Below are 16384 nucleotides of genomic sequence, written 5' to 3'. Positions count from 1 at the left end.
GTGGGACCAATGGACATTGTAGTGATATATTGTTATATATTGTGGGTAGGTCTTGCAAAGCATTATAAACACACTGGCACCATTACTGAGGCAATTAATTCCTGCAGATATCTGAACTCTAAAATTATTTTCTTTCCAGTCGGCGCCTATGGTCAAAGACTGTTTGACAATGAAAGAGGGGCACGAATTCATGTTGCTCTGCATCGTTAGTCTTGATTCATTTCGTTATTTCGTCTCAGCAGTCTGTAAAACACTGTTGTTTCCTTCAGTACATAAATATATGTAATAAAGAAATATTGTTTGAGGATTGTTATGCAGGTTTTTCAGTAATTTCCAGCCCCACTACGTAAAGAACATTTCATATGAAGGACAGAGATTCTTTTGTTTATTTTTGATTACAGATAGTTAAGCTACGATTTAAAACTGTGACTGTCAATTTGGCAGGCTTAAAGTTTAAATGGTTTTGTGCGTTTGTGTGTGCGCGCGTGCATTTTACGCTGGCAGAATAGATAATGAGCATAATCCCACACGGCAAGTGAAGCGAGTCACGGCTTGGGTTAAGGCTTACTACAACATCCAATAGCACAGTGCAGCACCCGAGGTGTTGTTCTAAGATAACTACAGAGGCTGGAGGAAAGAGGCCAGACTCTGCATGAATTCCCATCTATATGGTGCCCTTACTCTTCATATCTTATCAGTTGCTTCCTACATATCTCTGTAAGGGGTTAAAATTTGAGATACAACCCAATCTGGAAAGAATGGATTCAGGCTATATGAGACTTACTGCAAGCATTGATTGCTTTAGCTCAAGGACATCAATGTACATCATTTTCATTCATGAAATAACCCTCCTCCACCAACGCTGCACAGACAGACACAGACAGACAGACTCAAACACACCCTTACACGTGCAAGCAGATGTGCATGTTAGTATTAAAGCAGATATCAGTGGAATGTTTTTGTTAATATAAGTCCTAAATAGTCCTATTTTCCGTCAGCAATCACTTACATGAAGTATTTCAGCCTAAACACGAGTCTCTCCGTCACTCTGCTCTGCTGTAACCCGAGGAGAAAATTTTCCTTGTGGGATACAAGTGTTATCCAATGAGGAGAGAGAACGGCATGAAGGGCTGTGTGTGCAGCCAAGGGATGCGCGTGAATGTGGTGACGTAGCACGAGGACCAATTGATGCCTGACAAGGGCGGGGGCTGCTAACTCATGGTGCGTTCAAAGAAACTCGTACTTTGTGTTTTTCCTTCCTGTGAAGTCATACCAGTTCGATCTGGTACGAGTTCACGGGTCGGAAGTTACGAGTGGCCGTTATAGGGAACTTTCACAGACAACAGGATGGTAAAAACACGAGCTACGGGTTACCTGGAACGCTACCAAGTCGTAGTTGTGACTTGAAGCTGTAACTTACGGTTTCAAAAGCCTGCCTTGAACGCAGCATTAGCCGAAACGGCCGTGAAGCTGATATCTGCTTTAAGTAGTACAATGCCTCAGAGCTGTGCTGATTAGAGTGACCCTTAGAAACGCAAAGAGCACAGTGTTTTGAAATAGAAAGGATGCAGCCATTTCTGGTCCTAAACTACAGTACACTTTCAGTCAGATAAGTGGCCCAAAATGTTTTGCACTGTGTTGCATCATGTTGTGATCTGCATTAAGAAACGGCAGAAAAAACAAACGATCAAACTGATAATACACTACCAATTATATTGAATGTTTTCTCAATTCTAAATTGAATGAGATTCCTCTACGATTGCAAACACAGAGATTTCATTGATGTCCTACAGAGGCATGAATTATTGACACTGCAAGCTGTCTCCTATAGTCATGATCAGCCTGCATCCAAATATGACATTGCCCGTAGCTATAGTAAATGTTACATCACAAATGAACTGCTAATGTCAGAGCCACACAACCCGTGTTGCATTCAAATTTGCCTTTTGCTTCCTCTTGGACTCAGAAAACAGAGCAGCAGCTAGATTTATCACTGGTGCTTTCTTGGTATTCCTCTGGGTATTGTGGTGAAATTTAAGCTGACCATCATTCTCTGCTCACACAGTATGTCATCTGTTAAGTTTATTTCAGCCTGAACACATGGTGTGATGGTAAATAAGACTTAATTTGGGGATTCTGGGATAGATCTTCATTCCTCTTCCATTCGTTGGCAGTATATTTTGGGATTCCAACCATATTCTGCATCCATAATTGGAAATATCTTGATTGAGGAGACTATTAAATCTAATTATCCTTGTTGGTTTTTGTCAGTGTGTCTTTGTCTATTGACTTATTCCTTACTCTCCTTGAGACCATGCTTAATCTTTAAATGTCTGTGGTCAGTCTGCTTGACATTGGTTTGCTGGTGGAAAATAACAGCCTGAAACTGCTTTAAGTTGTCTTTGCATTGTATGTGATGCGTCTGCTTTCATTTATTGTATTGTCCTTAGTTGATAGAGATTGATTTTAAAGGGAAGGGAATCAAATGTTTTCATGTTAGGTTTTTATTAAAGCTTTTCTATGAAAATCCCTGCTCTGAAGATGCATTTTAATATGGAATGTCTAGTTTAACTGCAGGGAGATGTTTTCCTCGAACTAGGTCACTCGTACCTACTTGAAATGTTTATCTCTCTTTAGGTCCCTCAACCAGTCGTGTGTTAAGGGCCTTAACAACTACAAAACTTACCACAGACTTAAGCATGTAACTCCTGCTTGTCTGCAAGATTTATAAGCCTAAGGTTAGATTTGCCAATTAGTGGCGCATAGCACCTTCTGATGCTCTGGGGGCCGTCTTCCTTTTCTACTTATTTTCAAGCCCTTGTTTCAGTGTTAATACAAAACACTCGTACTTTGAATCTTCTTTCACAGAACTGAATCTCAAAGTGCATTGCAAGTTTACAATCAACATAGGAGACTTTTTTCAACGAGTTCAGTTCAGAGAACACGGCAATGTAATGGCTATGTCGTGAATATCACAAGACAAATATGAAAACTGAAATGCTTAGTTTACTGCTTCAAAATGTTAACAATAGTATGTTGTCTCTTGCGCAAAGAGGTTTTAGAATGGATTCATTTTTACAGGCATTCTCATGACATATTGGTATTGAAAAGTTGGTTGGTTGGTTGCCTAGATTTATTTACAATTGTATGAAAAAAGCAGACGCTAAATTAAGTGGATTCTGAATGGAAGCAGTTTGAGGAGAACGCAATGTATTATGGTATAGTCTGGTCATACTGATTTGGCCAACAAAGTTTCTACAGCCACGCAAACTTCATTAAATTTATTTGTTGAGCTATAGATGCTAACATGAACATGTTAACATGTTTAGGTATTGTACACCATCTTAGTTTTGCATATGTGCAAACATTTGCTGCAGTAACACTGCTAAAATGAAAAAAGGACAGGTGAAACTGATTATTTGGTCATAAACCAAACCAAACCAAAATACCTTGTGTGATCAACAAAGTTTCCAAAATTAAAACCCCATACAGTATGGGAAAAATATTGGTGGACTTGAAGAACATTTGGAATCAAAAAGATCACCAAACACATGAAGATTTGATTGTTTGACCTTGAAAGTCTGTTCAGAAAAATTTGCAAATCCTTCAAATTGAGGAATTAAAATAATGTTGCAGTTATCAGTAAACTATGTTTGAAATTTGTGCTACAGGCAAAAACTAAAAGTAGTGTATATGATTCTCAACTTAATGTTCTCTTCCTCTTATCGACAGCACATGCTGCTTAACTTCTATTATGTGGAGATCTCCATGCAGTTTCAGCTCTACTTGGCTTTAAAATGGATTGGTCACCAGGGATTCACATTCTGATTAAATTTCTAGGACACACAGTTGCTTCGTGTAAATTGGCCACCCCCTGCTTTGAAAGAGTTTTTGCCCTTTAACTGGACTTGAGCTAGAGTAGCTTGTTAGCCTCTTTAATATATGAAAAGTGAGCCGCTGGTTGGAGAGCAATTACTCTGTCCTCTTGTTCATAACTATCTGCGAAGAGGAGCCACGGCGCTGCCTTCGATCTGAGAGAACCAATTAGTGCTTGGGTTACAGAATAATTTAATTTGGAAAACTCCCAGACTGCAGGTGTGTTATTCTTGTATTCTAATATTCAACAGAATAAGGAGAAAAACATACAGTGAGAGGCAGTGAAGAGGATGGGAGATCATGAGAAAGAAATTCCCTGTGGGACCTTCATCCTTCTGAATGTCAGCCTGCTTGGAGGATATGAGAACAGTTCTGCGTTGTTGGTTTTGATATAGGAAAAGCTGGGTTGTGAAGTATACTGACAGCTGTTTACAATCTGGCTCTCTGCTTTTTCACTGCATGACATGTAGTCAATGCACATGATTGATCCAGTTAGATGGAAGTTTCTGTGTTAAGCTACATTATTTTAGCTTAACCTAAATTGGCAATTCTGCATAATAAATAAGACACTATTAAACTATTTGAATAACACATTTGTGACACATCATAATAATAATAATAATAACAGTAAATCCTAACCCAGTGATATTTCTTCATTTTTGACTGCATTGTCTGTCTCCTCTGCATGAACTGCAGTTCATGGACTTACACTGACATTTTTTTTCCCCATTTGACCTTCATTAGTCCATTTTAGTTTATTAAAACATTCTTTTTGTATTACATATTAGTGCTGAACCTGTATTTCTCCTTTTGAATTGTCGTCCAAATTTTTATTTTCTTGTTTTTGAGGATTTTTTCCTGGGCGCTTTCAGACATTGAATGTGATAATGGGCTGAACAAACAAACTTCACTTGACTTGAATAATTATCATCATGCCTCCTCTGCAATTGAGTTGCCTGTTTGTTTGGCTAAGTGAATACCAACCACACTTATTTCCTCAGCCCAATTAAAAATAAAGTCCTTATCCATAAAATTTGCATAACATTGTTTTAGTTAGTAGTTCGTATACGGAAATAAAACGTGCGGGGGTTTGATGATTTGTTTTCATGTTCTTTCACTTTGAACATCACATCCTGCCAAAAAAAAAAAATTAAACAGTTCGAATCATTTAAAAATAAAACTTTCAAACAACTGAATAATTGTCATGCATCTAATTTAATGCAGTACACTGCTTTGTGTTAAGTTGACTCAAATGAGGATAATTTGACAGTAGAGGCAGCGTAAAGTACAAAGAGTATCTACTTAACACTGGCACTCTGATGGGATGTGGGCTTGTACTCTACACTGCATGCCCGTTAAATATAAGCCTCTGGACTGGAGGATGTAAAAAGCAATTTTTGGTGGGTTCAGTTGGGTATACTGAACAGGGTCCTATCTCAGCCATGTATTGGATGTCCAATTGGTTGTTTATTTGAGAAACATTTTGGAAAAAAACTTTTGCTCAGGTTTATACTTATGGTCACATTAGTCATTTAATGCAAATGCAATAAAAAGAAGTAGACAAAAGTGCTACATAAAACATTTTCACATTTGAAGGAATGTAGCTTGACTTTTGTTGAAACTAATGCGACAACAATAAATCAATCATTGCCTGTTGGCTTCATAAAGAAAACCCCTGCCTTTTCAGTCCAATTCATCCTCACTACACTTGACTACTTTCCCCGTGCACATTGGAGGTTGTACGTACACATTCACGCATTCTCGCTCATGCATAATATAGAGTAGGATTTTGGGCCCCATTTAGTCACACTTCTTAGTCAACCACAGGAGCCCTTTACTGTCCCCTTAGGAGATTTTACAGGAAACAAGTGAAGCTTTGTTCTAATTAAGAGCAGAAGTGTTTCAGGCCATACGTCAAACAAGAGAAATCTGTTTTTTTGTTTTTTGTATCTGGTCTTTGATGAAGTGCAGGCTGTCACTGAGACACGCTGCTTTTATCTTGCTCGACAGACAGTCTGATTTTAAAAAATCTTTTACAGTGTCTTAAATATAATTTCTCTCAAGGTAAACTGGCAGTGCTAAATTGGTTCTTACCAACTGCTGATTGTTAACTTAATAATTTCAGTGCCTGGTTGATGTTATTTCCCTTGAAAGGGCAGGAAGACTGCAGGCAAAAGAGGAATAGGAAATGTCCATCTTTTTGGTAATGTGACTGTTCAAGCGAAAGCTGGCACAGTCAGTATCTTTATGTGTGTAGCCATTGCTTTCCACGGATTTCCTTTTTCCCACTGCCTTTTTAAGGAGCATAAATAATAAAATATTGACGTGCGTGCAAACATGTGGTCGATGCCACTTTCAGGCAAGCACTAACACAGCTGCAGTATAATGGGCAACCTGCAGGAAATGATGATCACAGTTTGAGTTTGATTTATTTTTCATGTTGTTGTCTTTGGTGTTGTTTGAGTATACCTACAGTATGTGCTGTTTCAAAATACGTCCCATAATACTGAACCAGTTCTACACATTTTTTTATTTTTAATTAGTGTCTCATTTATTATATTATCATGTTATTACAATTTTGTAATGTGTGTTTTTTACTGTGTTTTTCTGTTGTAGTTTCACTGGAAGTGATGATCACGCCCAGTCATGGTGAGATTAGTCTGGGAGAGTCCAAATTCTTCATGTGTGAAGGTAAGTCTATCAAACTGTCCTGATTATTGTCCCTCCTGTCTTTATGGGTCAGTCACCTTCTATTTTAGACACTATCCAAAAATACGCAATCAGATCTGGTCAAAAACTTTACGTTTCCAGAAATGCCGAATATGAAATAGTAAGGGCAAGAAAGTCAGAACATGGCTTAAATGGTATCTGGGTTTGAATATTCTACATTATAAAACACCATAAACCCTCTTGGAACAAGCTGACACAAAATATAAATATACTGTATAAGTCAGTGTTAAATAAGATGACTTCCAAAACCTTGAATCTACTTAAAGCAGAAGTAAGCGATATATTTGTGTTAATATAAGTCTTAAGCCGTTTTCCCACTAAAATTAGCGGGTCGACGCGGGTTTTTTAAACGCGGGTCGACCCGCTAGCAATCGGCATTTGGCCCCTTTCCCATTGACCAAAATGAGCCGAGTCTGACCCTCTGCTGAGGGATCAGACAGAGCATAAACCAGTCGCCCCGCTCTCATCCGCGGTGCAAGAGACACACACAGTCATGCCACAGCCGCCCGCCGCGGAGTGTCCGTCCGCCGAGGCAGACTCTCTGGCTGGCTGACCTGGAGCACCAGGACCGCGGAGGACAGAGAGTCTGCTGCGGCCGGATGACGGACCTCCGCGGCACAACACGTCAGTTAAACAGACTGTCGCTTCATTTCTTTTCTTTTTTTCTATCGTTTTCGTCAGTGTTGTTTGATCTTTTGATCCCAGTCTCGGATGAGAGCAGAGCGGAGCAGAGCTTTGTTTTGGTACGTGATATGAGACGCGACCGGCGCGATGACGTAGCATCACGTAACGTTCAGTGTCATCACGTAAATTAGCGGGTTGACGCGGGTCTGGCGTTCCCACTGCAAGCCGAGCAGAGCCGAGCCGATTAAAGGCGATTTTAACCCGCGTCGCTTGCCGAGTCGTTTGACCCGCGTCGACGCGGGTCAACGCGGCTCGGTGCGCCTTTCCCACTGCCACCAAAAGCCGATTGTTAGCGGGTTTAAACGGGTTTTTTGGCCAGTGGGAAAGGGGTATTAAATAGTTATATCTTCCGACAGCAATCACTTACATAGAGTGTTTGGACCGAAACACGGGTCTGTCAGTCCCTCTGCTCTGCTCTGAGCCGAGGAGAAAACTTTTCTCGTATCCTACAGTTTTTATCCAATGAGGAGAGAGAACGGCATGCAGGGCTGTGTGTGCAGCCAAGGGATGCGCGTGAATGTGGTGACGTAGGGACGAGGACTGTTATGGTGCGTTCAAGGCAAGCCGTAACTCGTGTTTTTCCGACCTGTAAAGTCATACCAGTTCGATCTGGTACGAGTTCACGGGTCGGAAGTTACGAGTGGCCGTTATAGTGACTTTCACAGGTAAAACAGGTCGGAAAAACACGAGTGGGTTGCCTGGAACGCTACAAAATCGTAAGTTGTGACATGAAGCTGTAATTTACGGTTTCAAAAGCCTGCCTGGAACGCAGCATTAGCCAAAACGACCGGATCACTTACTTCTGCTTTAAGGAATGGAAACTGCATTTGAAGTGGTTAGACCAGCTCCCAAACTATTGGTTACTGTTGATTTTTAAAATGTATCTTTGATGGATAGATAGATATTTCTTTGAAGGTACATGAAGTGATTTGACATCAGGACAACAGAGCCAGAGGTTTCTGCTTTGTGTTTATATTTTCATAAAAATAACATACCATTTTGGTCATGATAGCAACTTAGTGCAGTCTGCACAGATACTCTCAACTGGCACTCAATGGCAAAAATAATAATAATAATGTAGCTTTATTTATGGAGTATATTTCAAACCCAAGAAGTTATTTATTTTTAAGTGTTTTTCAAAGCCATGCCTCTTATGATGATGTTGAAACACAATGAGCATTGAAAATCAAAATAAATAAAATCAAAGTATAGGAGTATATATAAGATTTAAGAGACCCTACTGGATTTATATTCTTCAAGTACTTCTGCTATGTTTTGGTCTGAAATTATTAAGGGATTTATAAACTAGCGACAGTACTATTATTAGTATTAACTATTTCACTTCACACAAGGCATATTTTTAAAAACATTTTGTGGCATGTTGGTGATATAAAGGTCGAGGATGCATATCATGTTGTTAAAAGGTCCAGGTTTTTACTCTACTGTAATCAATCAGTGACGTTTGATGCTTGACCCCTTCTGTAATGTATGTTCTGTTTCCTGTTGCCCTCCACATTGATTCAAGACAAGACACTTTGGTCATTTCAAAGAGCTTATGTATAAAACACAGGCTTCAGCCCAACAGATTGTACAGCAGAGGAATGTGCAGCACACAGTGCCCACAGTCTGTGGGCACTGTGTGTCTTCACTGCTGTTAAATGTGCACCACTTGTTTTCTTATGTTCTGCTCTTTACTGTGCTCTCAGTTGTAGGCGTTGCCAAGCACATAGATTGGTTTGGGCCGAGTGGGGACAGGATAGAACCGAACAGACCAGACATAACAGTAACCCGTAATGATGAGTCATCTTCCACGCTCACGCTGTATAAAGCTGGCACTGAAAATGCAGGGACATACAAGTGTGTCGCTACCAATGGAGACCAGCAAGCAGAGTCAACCGTCAAAGTGAAAATCTTTCGTAAGTATTTCCCCAATTTTATATACTCTCCAAACTATTGAGTGCTATGAGCACAGAAGGAAAAAAATCCTTTTTATTGAACTCATAGTATTTTATTGACTGCTCAAGGGCAACACATTACACTTTTTCTTTTCAAGTGAGGATGGATTTTTCATCAGTTCAATAAATGGTCGGAAGACTATTAGAGGGCTGCTTAATGATCCTGTCTGTTGTGCAGTTCTTGTGAGTAATGGCTTTTATTTTCCATGAATGCCAAACATCAGCAAATGTCCATCAGAGACAAAAAACCTTGATTTTCCAAACAACTTTTCTGTCGTTTTAGTGCCTATTTTAGGTTATTTTTAAAATCAATATTCACAGTGCATCACCACATAAGACAGTAAGTTTATTTTTCACTTTGCTGTTTTAGCATATTTGTCTTAGTTCAGTAAATGTTAAGAAAATAGGAAAATTGTGTAAGAGACTATTTTTAGATTTGACATGCCTCATGGAACTAACTCAAGAGACTTACACAGTCACAATAAGCAGGCATTAAGCCGAAAGGTTATACACATGCCAGCTTCTGTCAGATACAGGAAAGTAATTGCAGCAGCAATTTGCAGCAGTTTGCTATGTGGTAATGCAATATAAACACAGAAAAAAAGATATTAGTTGTGCCCCCTGCAGGTAATATAGCTAGTGTTTGAGTGTGTGTGTGTGTGTGTGTGTGTGTGTGTGTGTGTGTGTGTGTGTGTGTGTGTGTGTGTGTGTGTGTGTGTGTGTGTGTGTGTGTGTGTGTGTGTGTGTGTGTGTGTGTGTGTGTGTGTGTGTGTGTGTCAAAGATTTTTACAACCAATTTACAGAAAAAGCATATGCAGCTAATGGGCGCATAGTGTAGAGTGCAAGTGTATGACATGTTTTCTAATAAAATCAGCAAAATAATATTCACCGTATCTAGGAAGGTATGATTCTGTAACTTTTTCCCTCCCTCAAGTCTAAAAAGTAGCTTCAGTTCATTCCATACAGTGAAGAAGTTGCAGCAGATTTCATTTACCACTTGGTTAGTTTTAGAAATGACTGTAGATTAGAAATGCTTCACTTCTGCCAACTGAAAGAATACTGAGACAGATGAGCTTGTTTAGAGTGAAGTCATGTTCAGAGGAAGCATGTTTGAGGAAAAGAAAGTCCTCACAATGTAGTTACAGAGAAGTTGGTTAAAGGCATAGAATGTATTCATTGACCCAGGCTTTGGTAAAGTGGTAAAGTATGGGTAAAATGGCAAAAAGGTTCAAAATTGGATTTTTTTTTATGTAGAAAAGTGTGTGTGGTTTTATTTTTTTCAGGAAAATTGCAGGTTATTGAAAAATAAATTGCTCGTGTGATTATGATTTTTGCAGGTGGAGTTTTTGAAAGAACTGGTTAACAATTGGTTACATCTATCCAATAGTGAATACAAATAATATATCTACTCAACAGGCGAAAGAGTCACACAAAATGAAAGGACTCTGATGAGACTCAGTGAGTAATAAAATGTGTTTTGCATGTTCAATTTCAGAAAAAATCACCTTCAATAATGCACCCTCACCTCAAGAGTTTACTGAAGGAGACAATGCCAACATCATCTGTGATGTCGTCAGCTCGCCTCCTCCCACTGTCCTCTGGAAATATAAGGGAGCCAAAATACAGATGGAAAAGGATGGTAAGGTCTTAACAGCAGGGGGTCATATTTCAATTTCATGTACTATTGTACATGGTCACTGTAATCATCCGCTCAACATTTTAATAGCCCTGAGGTATCAGTACTTTGCTCAATTTTTAGCTTTTGACAATCAAGAATATGAATAGTTCACCATATGATTTGATTCGTTTTGTTTTATTTGCATACTGGTTTGCATTTTTTTTAAACTTACTATAAATCCATCAAATTGGAAATGTGTTTCATTTATGTTCCTTGTTGTATTCTTTCCAGTGGAAGTGGAAAATAAACTCTCTGAGTTTGTAAATCTGCAAAGTATCTGTGTAGTCATATACACAGTGAAAGTAGGGCCACCTCATTACATGCTTTCAGATGTTTTATTTTGGAAATTGAAACTGTAAAGTTATCCACCAGTGACCGGTCGGCGGTGGTTTAAAGGTTAGGAACCTCTGCTCTATAACATGTTTCTAAAAAAACACCAACAGGCTTCATGAGTTTTGCCTTCATTGTTCTAAGCTGGTTGTTAGAGAATTTGTTCATGCCTGCATTTGCTGCCATTATTGGGCAGGGGTTATCCTGTGCTTTGAGAGGAAAAATTAATTTGGTTTTGAATTTGAAAATACAATTGACTCACTCTTATTCACCCTTGACACTGAGCGATATTATAATGTATATGTATATTGTTGGTATTGCTTGCTGAAAAATAATAACACAAGGTCATGCGTGGGTTTCAATAGCATTTTGAATTACTACATGATTATTTTGTTCGCATTTCATTTCAGACTGAGTGTCACATTTCTCTTTTATTGGAGCTTTGGGATTTGACAAAATAGGAGTAATAAATCTGCTCAAAAAAGACATGTTCATAAATTGTTTTTCATCACATTAGACATGAAACTAGAAAACCCTAAAAGAAGTAATTCATATACCTCACACAAATGTAGATAAAATAAGAGAATAAATTCAGCATTAGGGTTTGAAAAATAACAATGCACTGACATAACAGTGAAATTGTCAAGTTGTCAGCCAGCTATATCAAAGCAACATTTTGCCATGGACTATTAACTCAGACATGAGCTCTTTTAATTCACGTACTGTAACTCTCTTCGTAGCACAGCAGCAGCTCTGTATCATCAAAAACTTCAAGCGATTGACTTGTGCCTGATGCTAAATATGTGAGACACCTTACAGTGCATTTATACTCTTCTTTCTTACAGTCCGGTTTAAGGTGCTGAGCAACAATCACCTTCAAATCCGTGGCATAAAGAAGACAGATGAGGGCTCGTATACGTGCGAGGCTCGCCTCATGGCCCGCGGCGAGATTGATCTGCGGGTCATCAAGGTCGTTGTGAATGGTTAGTAGCCCTTTTCCCCTCACACTGTTTCCTCCTCCCTGCTTTTTGTTCCTGTGCATGTTTTTGTGAGGCAGGTGTCCCATGACGCTGAAATAAGCTGAGGATCCTTAGAGGCGACCAGGCTCAGCATCAATGTGGAAACAGTTGCCCAGGGCAACCATGTATCAAAGATGTTTCATGCTAATGAAGTCTGTTTCCTGCAACTTCTGAGCCTAGCAAATGAGTGTGCTTAAAATAAGTGTTCTGAATTTGTCACCGCTTCTGTTTCTGTTTTCTCTCCTGCTGTCTATGTATTGATGTGACTATCTGCCCATGTATGTGTGTGTGTATCTACCAATTTATTTTTCTTTTGACTCAATTCATTATTTATCTCACTGTGTCTCAGTGCTCCCAACCATCAGGATATGGCAGTCAGAGGTGAATGCCACAGCAGATGTCGGGCAGTCTGCCATGTTGACTTGTGCGGTTGATGGGTACCCTGAACCAATGGTGACCTGGACAAGGTAAAGCTCTGCTAACAACTGGAGAGACAAATCAAAACAGTTGCAGCAACATTTGTCAGATTCGAGCCGAAATACAGTAATTTAAAAATGTACTACATCTGTAGAATGAAGCTGCAGTTACGCAGAACATTATATCTTTGTATAAAAAACCCTGACTTAATCTACTGATAAAATTATTGCTTTGCATGTAAGTCCCTCCACTCTAAGCACCATGAATCTGATTCAGTCCAGTTGTTTGTTTGTTTTTTAAAGATATTTAAGTGTTGACCAATTATGTAATGACCAACAGACATAAAATGGATCAAACACTGGCCTATACTGTAGGATTAAAAACTAAGTTTCACACGTGTAGCACCAATTATTGTAAAAAGTGCCAACATGTTGACCCATAGCTCAGCAGAGGTTATGTGCAACAGACTAACAACAGTCTGACACAGACTAATGAGATAGTGCTAATCAAATATAATGAGCTGTTTGGTTGTTAGTGTACCACATACTGTACAGTATATCCCATATATCAGTTTATCTAACATAAAATAGACAGACATTGTTCCTGCATTGTCAGATTTGCCCACTGGTAGTTCTCATCTTATTGCACAGAATCAGTTCCTCTTGCATAAAATATATTAAATCAACATGAAGTTCATGATATAACAGTATACTTTTATTCTGTGAAGGTTGTTGAAGCTGTGCGTATACTGTATACAATAACATACAATAGAATCGCACAAAAATGTTCTTAACTCGCCGTGACTTGTAAAGAAAAGGTTTTTACTGTATAGAAACAGAATTCATCGGCTTCACTTCTGGTTCAGTCTGTATGTCAGAGGAGAGCATGTTGCTGCTTTTGTAAAGTGTGGCTTTGTTGCTTATGAAAAGAAAGGGGATGAAGGCTGTTTGTCAGTTAGCTCTTTCAGGCAATTATTGGAAAAGTTAAATGTGAACACTTTCAGTAACAATACAGCAACACTTCCACATCAGGTAGTGGTCATAAGCACCTTTTTACCTGCTTCTGACTAGAGGTGGAAGTGTAGTAGACTGTAGCATTATTAGGGATATCACACAGACTGGTTTATTCATTGAAATAAGATACTTAATTGCAGGTTATTAAAGGTGAAGTAAACAGTGAAACCTGAAGACTAGAGTGTCATCAAGAGTCACATTATACTGTGTGTCTGAATAAAGCTATTGATAGGCTCATGCTTTGTTAAACTGTTGCTGTTCATTTTGTTTCCAAGACAGCAGTTAGCTTTGTAGATAGCTTAGACTGGGGGTCATAAAGTTCAGAGAGACCAATAGTGTCTGTTGGTCTTGGTCTTTAGTATTTTGTGGTCCTTTTAATCATTTTCAATACCTGTGCAGTTAGACTGCAGCCACAACTTGTTGAAAGCTGTATTGAAACCCAAAACAAACGATTGCACACAGTCAGAGGTCAGAGAACATTATCTCTTTTGCATGTGTCGATAAGGAGAAACAATTTACGCCCAATAGGACAAAACAAAAATACTTGAGACATTTTGTTTACGTTGCGTAATGCAAATGTCAGGTATATCAGAAGAAAAATATTATCCCTCTCATATTTTCAGCGTACGCCTTCTTCATCACTGCATCTTCCACTGCATCTCTTGATCTTTTTCACTTTTGTAATTCATCTAGAAATGCCAGCATGTTTGTCTAATCTCCACGGGTCATGTTTAAGAAACAGTTCATCTTTTTGAAGAACAACAACCTGTTAGCCTGGAGGTAGTTTAAAAATGATGTTTGAAATTGTTTTGATAGATGTGTATAATGTTCAACACATGTTTTCTGCATGTTTTCTACAGGAACGAAGTGGTTCTCGAGGCAGGAGAGAAGTATAGCTTCAATGAAGATGGCTCAGAAATGACAATAATGGATGTTACCAAGCTGGATGAAGGAGAGTACACCTGCATTGCTAAAAACAAGGCTGGGGAAAGTGAGCAGGAACTCAGTCTAAGAGTGTTTGGTAAGGAGATACAGTATATTTTATATACATATGTGAATGAAGGTGACAATATAAAGTGATCCAAGTGTGTGGGAATAAAGTATAGGAGTGTGTAGGTGGGGTAAGAACAATGGTATGGTTATGTGTCTAGCTTTCCAAGGGATACAAGATGAGGTGTTGTTCAGTGTGGGTTGTGTTGTTTCATGTAAAGATGGAGCCCAAAGATGAAGACAATGAGGTTGAGAGCTGAACCCTTTGAATTTCTTAATTTCTTTCCTTTAGATTTTCCCACTGGATTGTTGCTGCCTTTGTTTTGTCATGTAACAATAACCATAATTCCAATCACAATCAGAATATCAGTTCATGTAGTCATGTCAGTTAAATTTATAATACCGGTATACTAAGTTGGTGCATTTTTTCCCCTAAACAAAATAAATGGCTAGAACCTTGTTCTTTAGGGCTTGAAGGATAAACAACTGTCCAAAATAAAATCAAGGCAGATTTCAAAGCACATTGTTTACCTCCTTAGGAAAATTACCTCATTATCTCACAGATTTTCTTGCACTCTCAAAGCCCTGGTCCACTGACAAAAAAGCTGCGACCATTATGTTTCCTTTTAAACTCAGATTTCTGAATAAGCTTCAGATGTGTTCTATTCTATTTATTTGTTTAGTTATTTGGGAAGGGGGTTAAACCTATGGTGCTGATATTTATTATCTTCTAAAATATTATCAATCTTATAAATCTTCAATATGTTTTATTATATAATATAATATTAAACATCAATGGCTAGCAGTTAGCAGAGAAGGCTATGCTCCTAGGTTGTTTGTTTCATTTCTGTTTATCTGTGCTATTTAGTTCAGATCAGTTTGACTGACAGCACTGCAACATAACCAACACAACCTCACAATTGTCATTTGATTTTGATTGAACTGTTGGTTATTATACTCTTCTTGGTATAAGGAAGTGTATGTGATAACACCTGTTTCTAACTGAACCTCACAAATTTCATACTAGCGAGAAGATCATAGTAGAAACGGAACAAATTCAGACATGAAAAATAAATCTACCTATCTTTAGGATATTAATTCTGTGTTCATGTGGGAAAACATTTCACAGCCTTTGACTGGGGCAACACTGAAATAAGTAAAGCAAATTGGTTGATTATGTTATATCACTGAACTAAGAATATAATGTCCAGCCTCTTGAGAAAAGTACGGTATGTGTGAGTGTCAGAGCTGTAGTGACGGCAAGGTGAAGGAAGGATTGATATATTTCTTCTATCTTCTTCTCTTCAACACCAACATTAACAAAATATGCAAAATAGCTACAGTAGCAGCAGAGGCTTGTAGAGCCGTTGTGCAGCTGCAAGATGATTAAGACTTCATAAAATACTTCACCTGCTAACATAGATCATCTGTGTGGTTACTGTAACTGAAACCCCTGGCCACTGCTCATTTGTTTGTGCTGTTACAAGGTCATTCACAGCACTCACAGTGCTAGAAAATGTTTCCAGCATTTTAATGATATAGAAAAGATTGGAGTGGATCATTGTTTACAAAGCTGAAACAGCTCTTCCAGTCCTCCAGATCAATTTGTGATAGCTCTGGCTGTAAATATAAACCAATGCATGTTCAAATCCTTAAGTTAGAAATAATAGAACAAGACAGCCTTTCCTTTGT

General features: G+C 38.6%; 1 protein-coding gene across 2 annotated transcripts in view; it reads left to right on the top strand.

Annotated features, from left to right (window-relative positions):
* The window catches only part of ncam1b (neural cell adhesion molecule 1b), a 73726-nt gene that overhangs the window by 24193 nt on the left and 33149 nt on the right, over positions 1-16384 (top strand). For both annotated transcript variants that reach the window (XM_083985504.1, XM_083985503.1), the window contains exons 2-7: positions 6493-6567; positions 8997-9206; positions 10741-10884; positions 12099-12236; positions 12622-12739; positions 14563-14723. In XM_083985504.1, coding sequence (XP_083841630.1) covers positions 6493-6567; positions 8997-9206; positions 10741-10884; positions 12099-12236; positions 12622-12739; positions 14563-14723 — 846 coding nt within the window. The remainder of the gene's footprint in view (positions 1-6492; positions 6568-8996; positions 9207-10740; positions 10885-12098; positions 12237-12621; positions 12740-14562; positions 14724-16384) is intronic.

This window comes from Trachurus trachurus, assembly GCF_905171665.1.
Source record: "Trachurus trachurus genome assembly, chromosome: 13".
Taxonomy (NCBI): Eukaryota; Metazoa; Chordata; class Actinopteri; order Carangiformes; family Carangidae; genus Trachurus; species Trachurus trachurus.
This window is presented reverse-complemented; position numbering and strand designations above follow the sequence as displayed.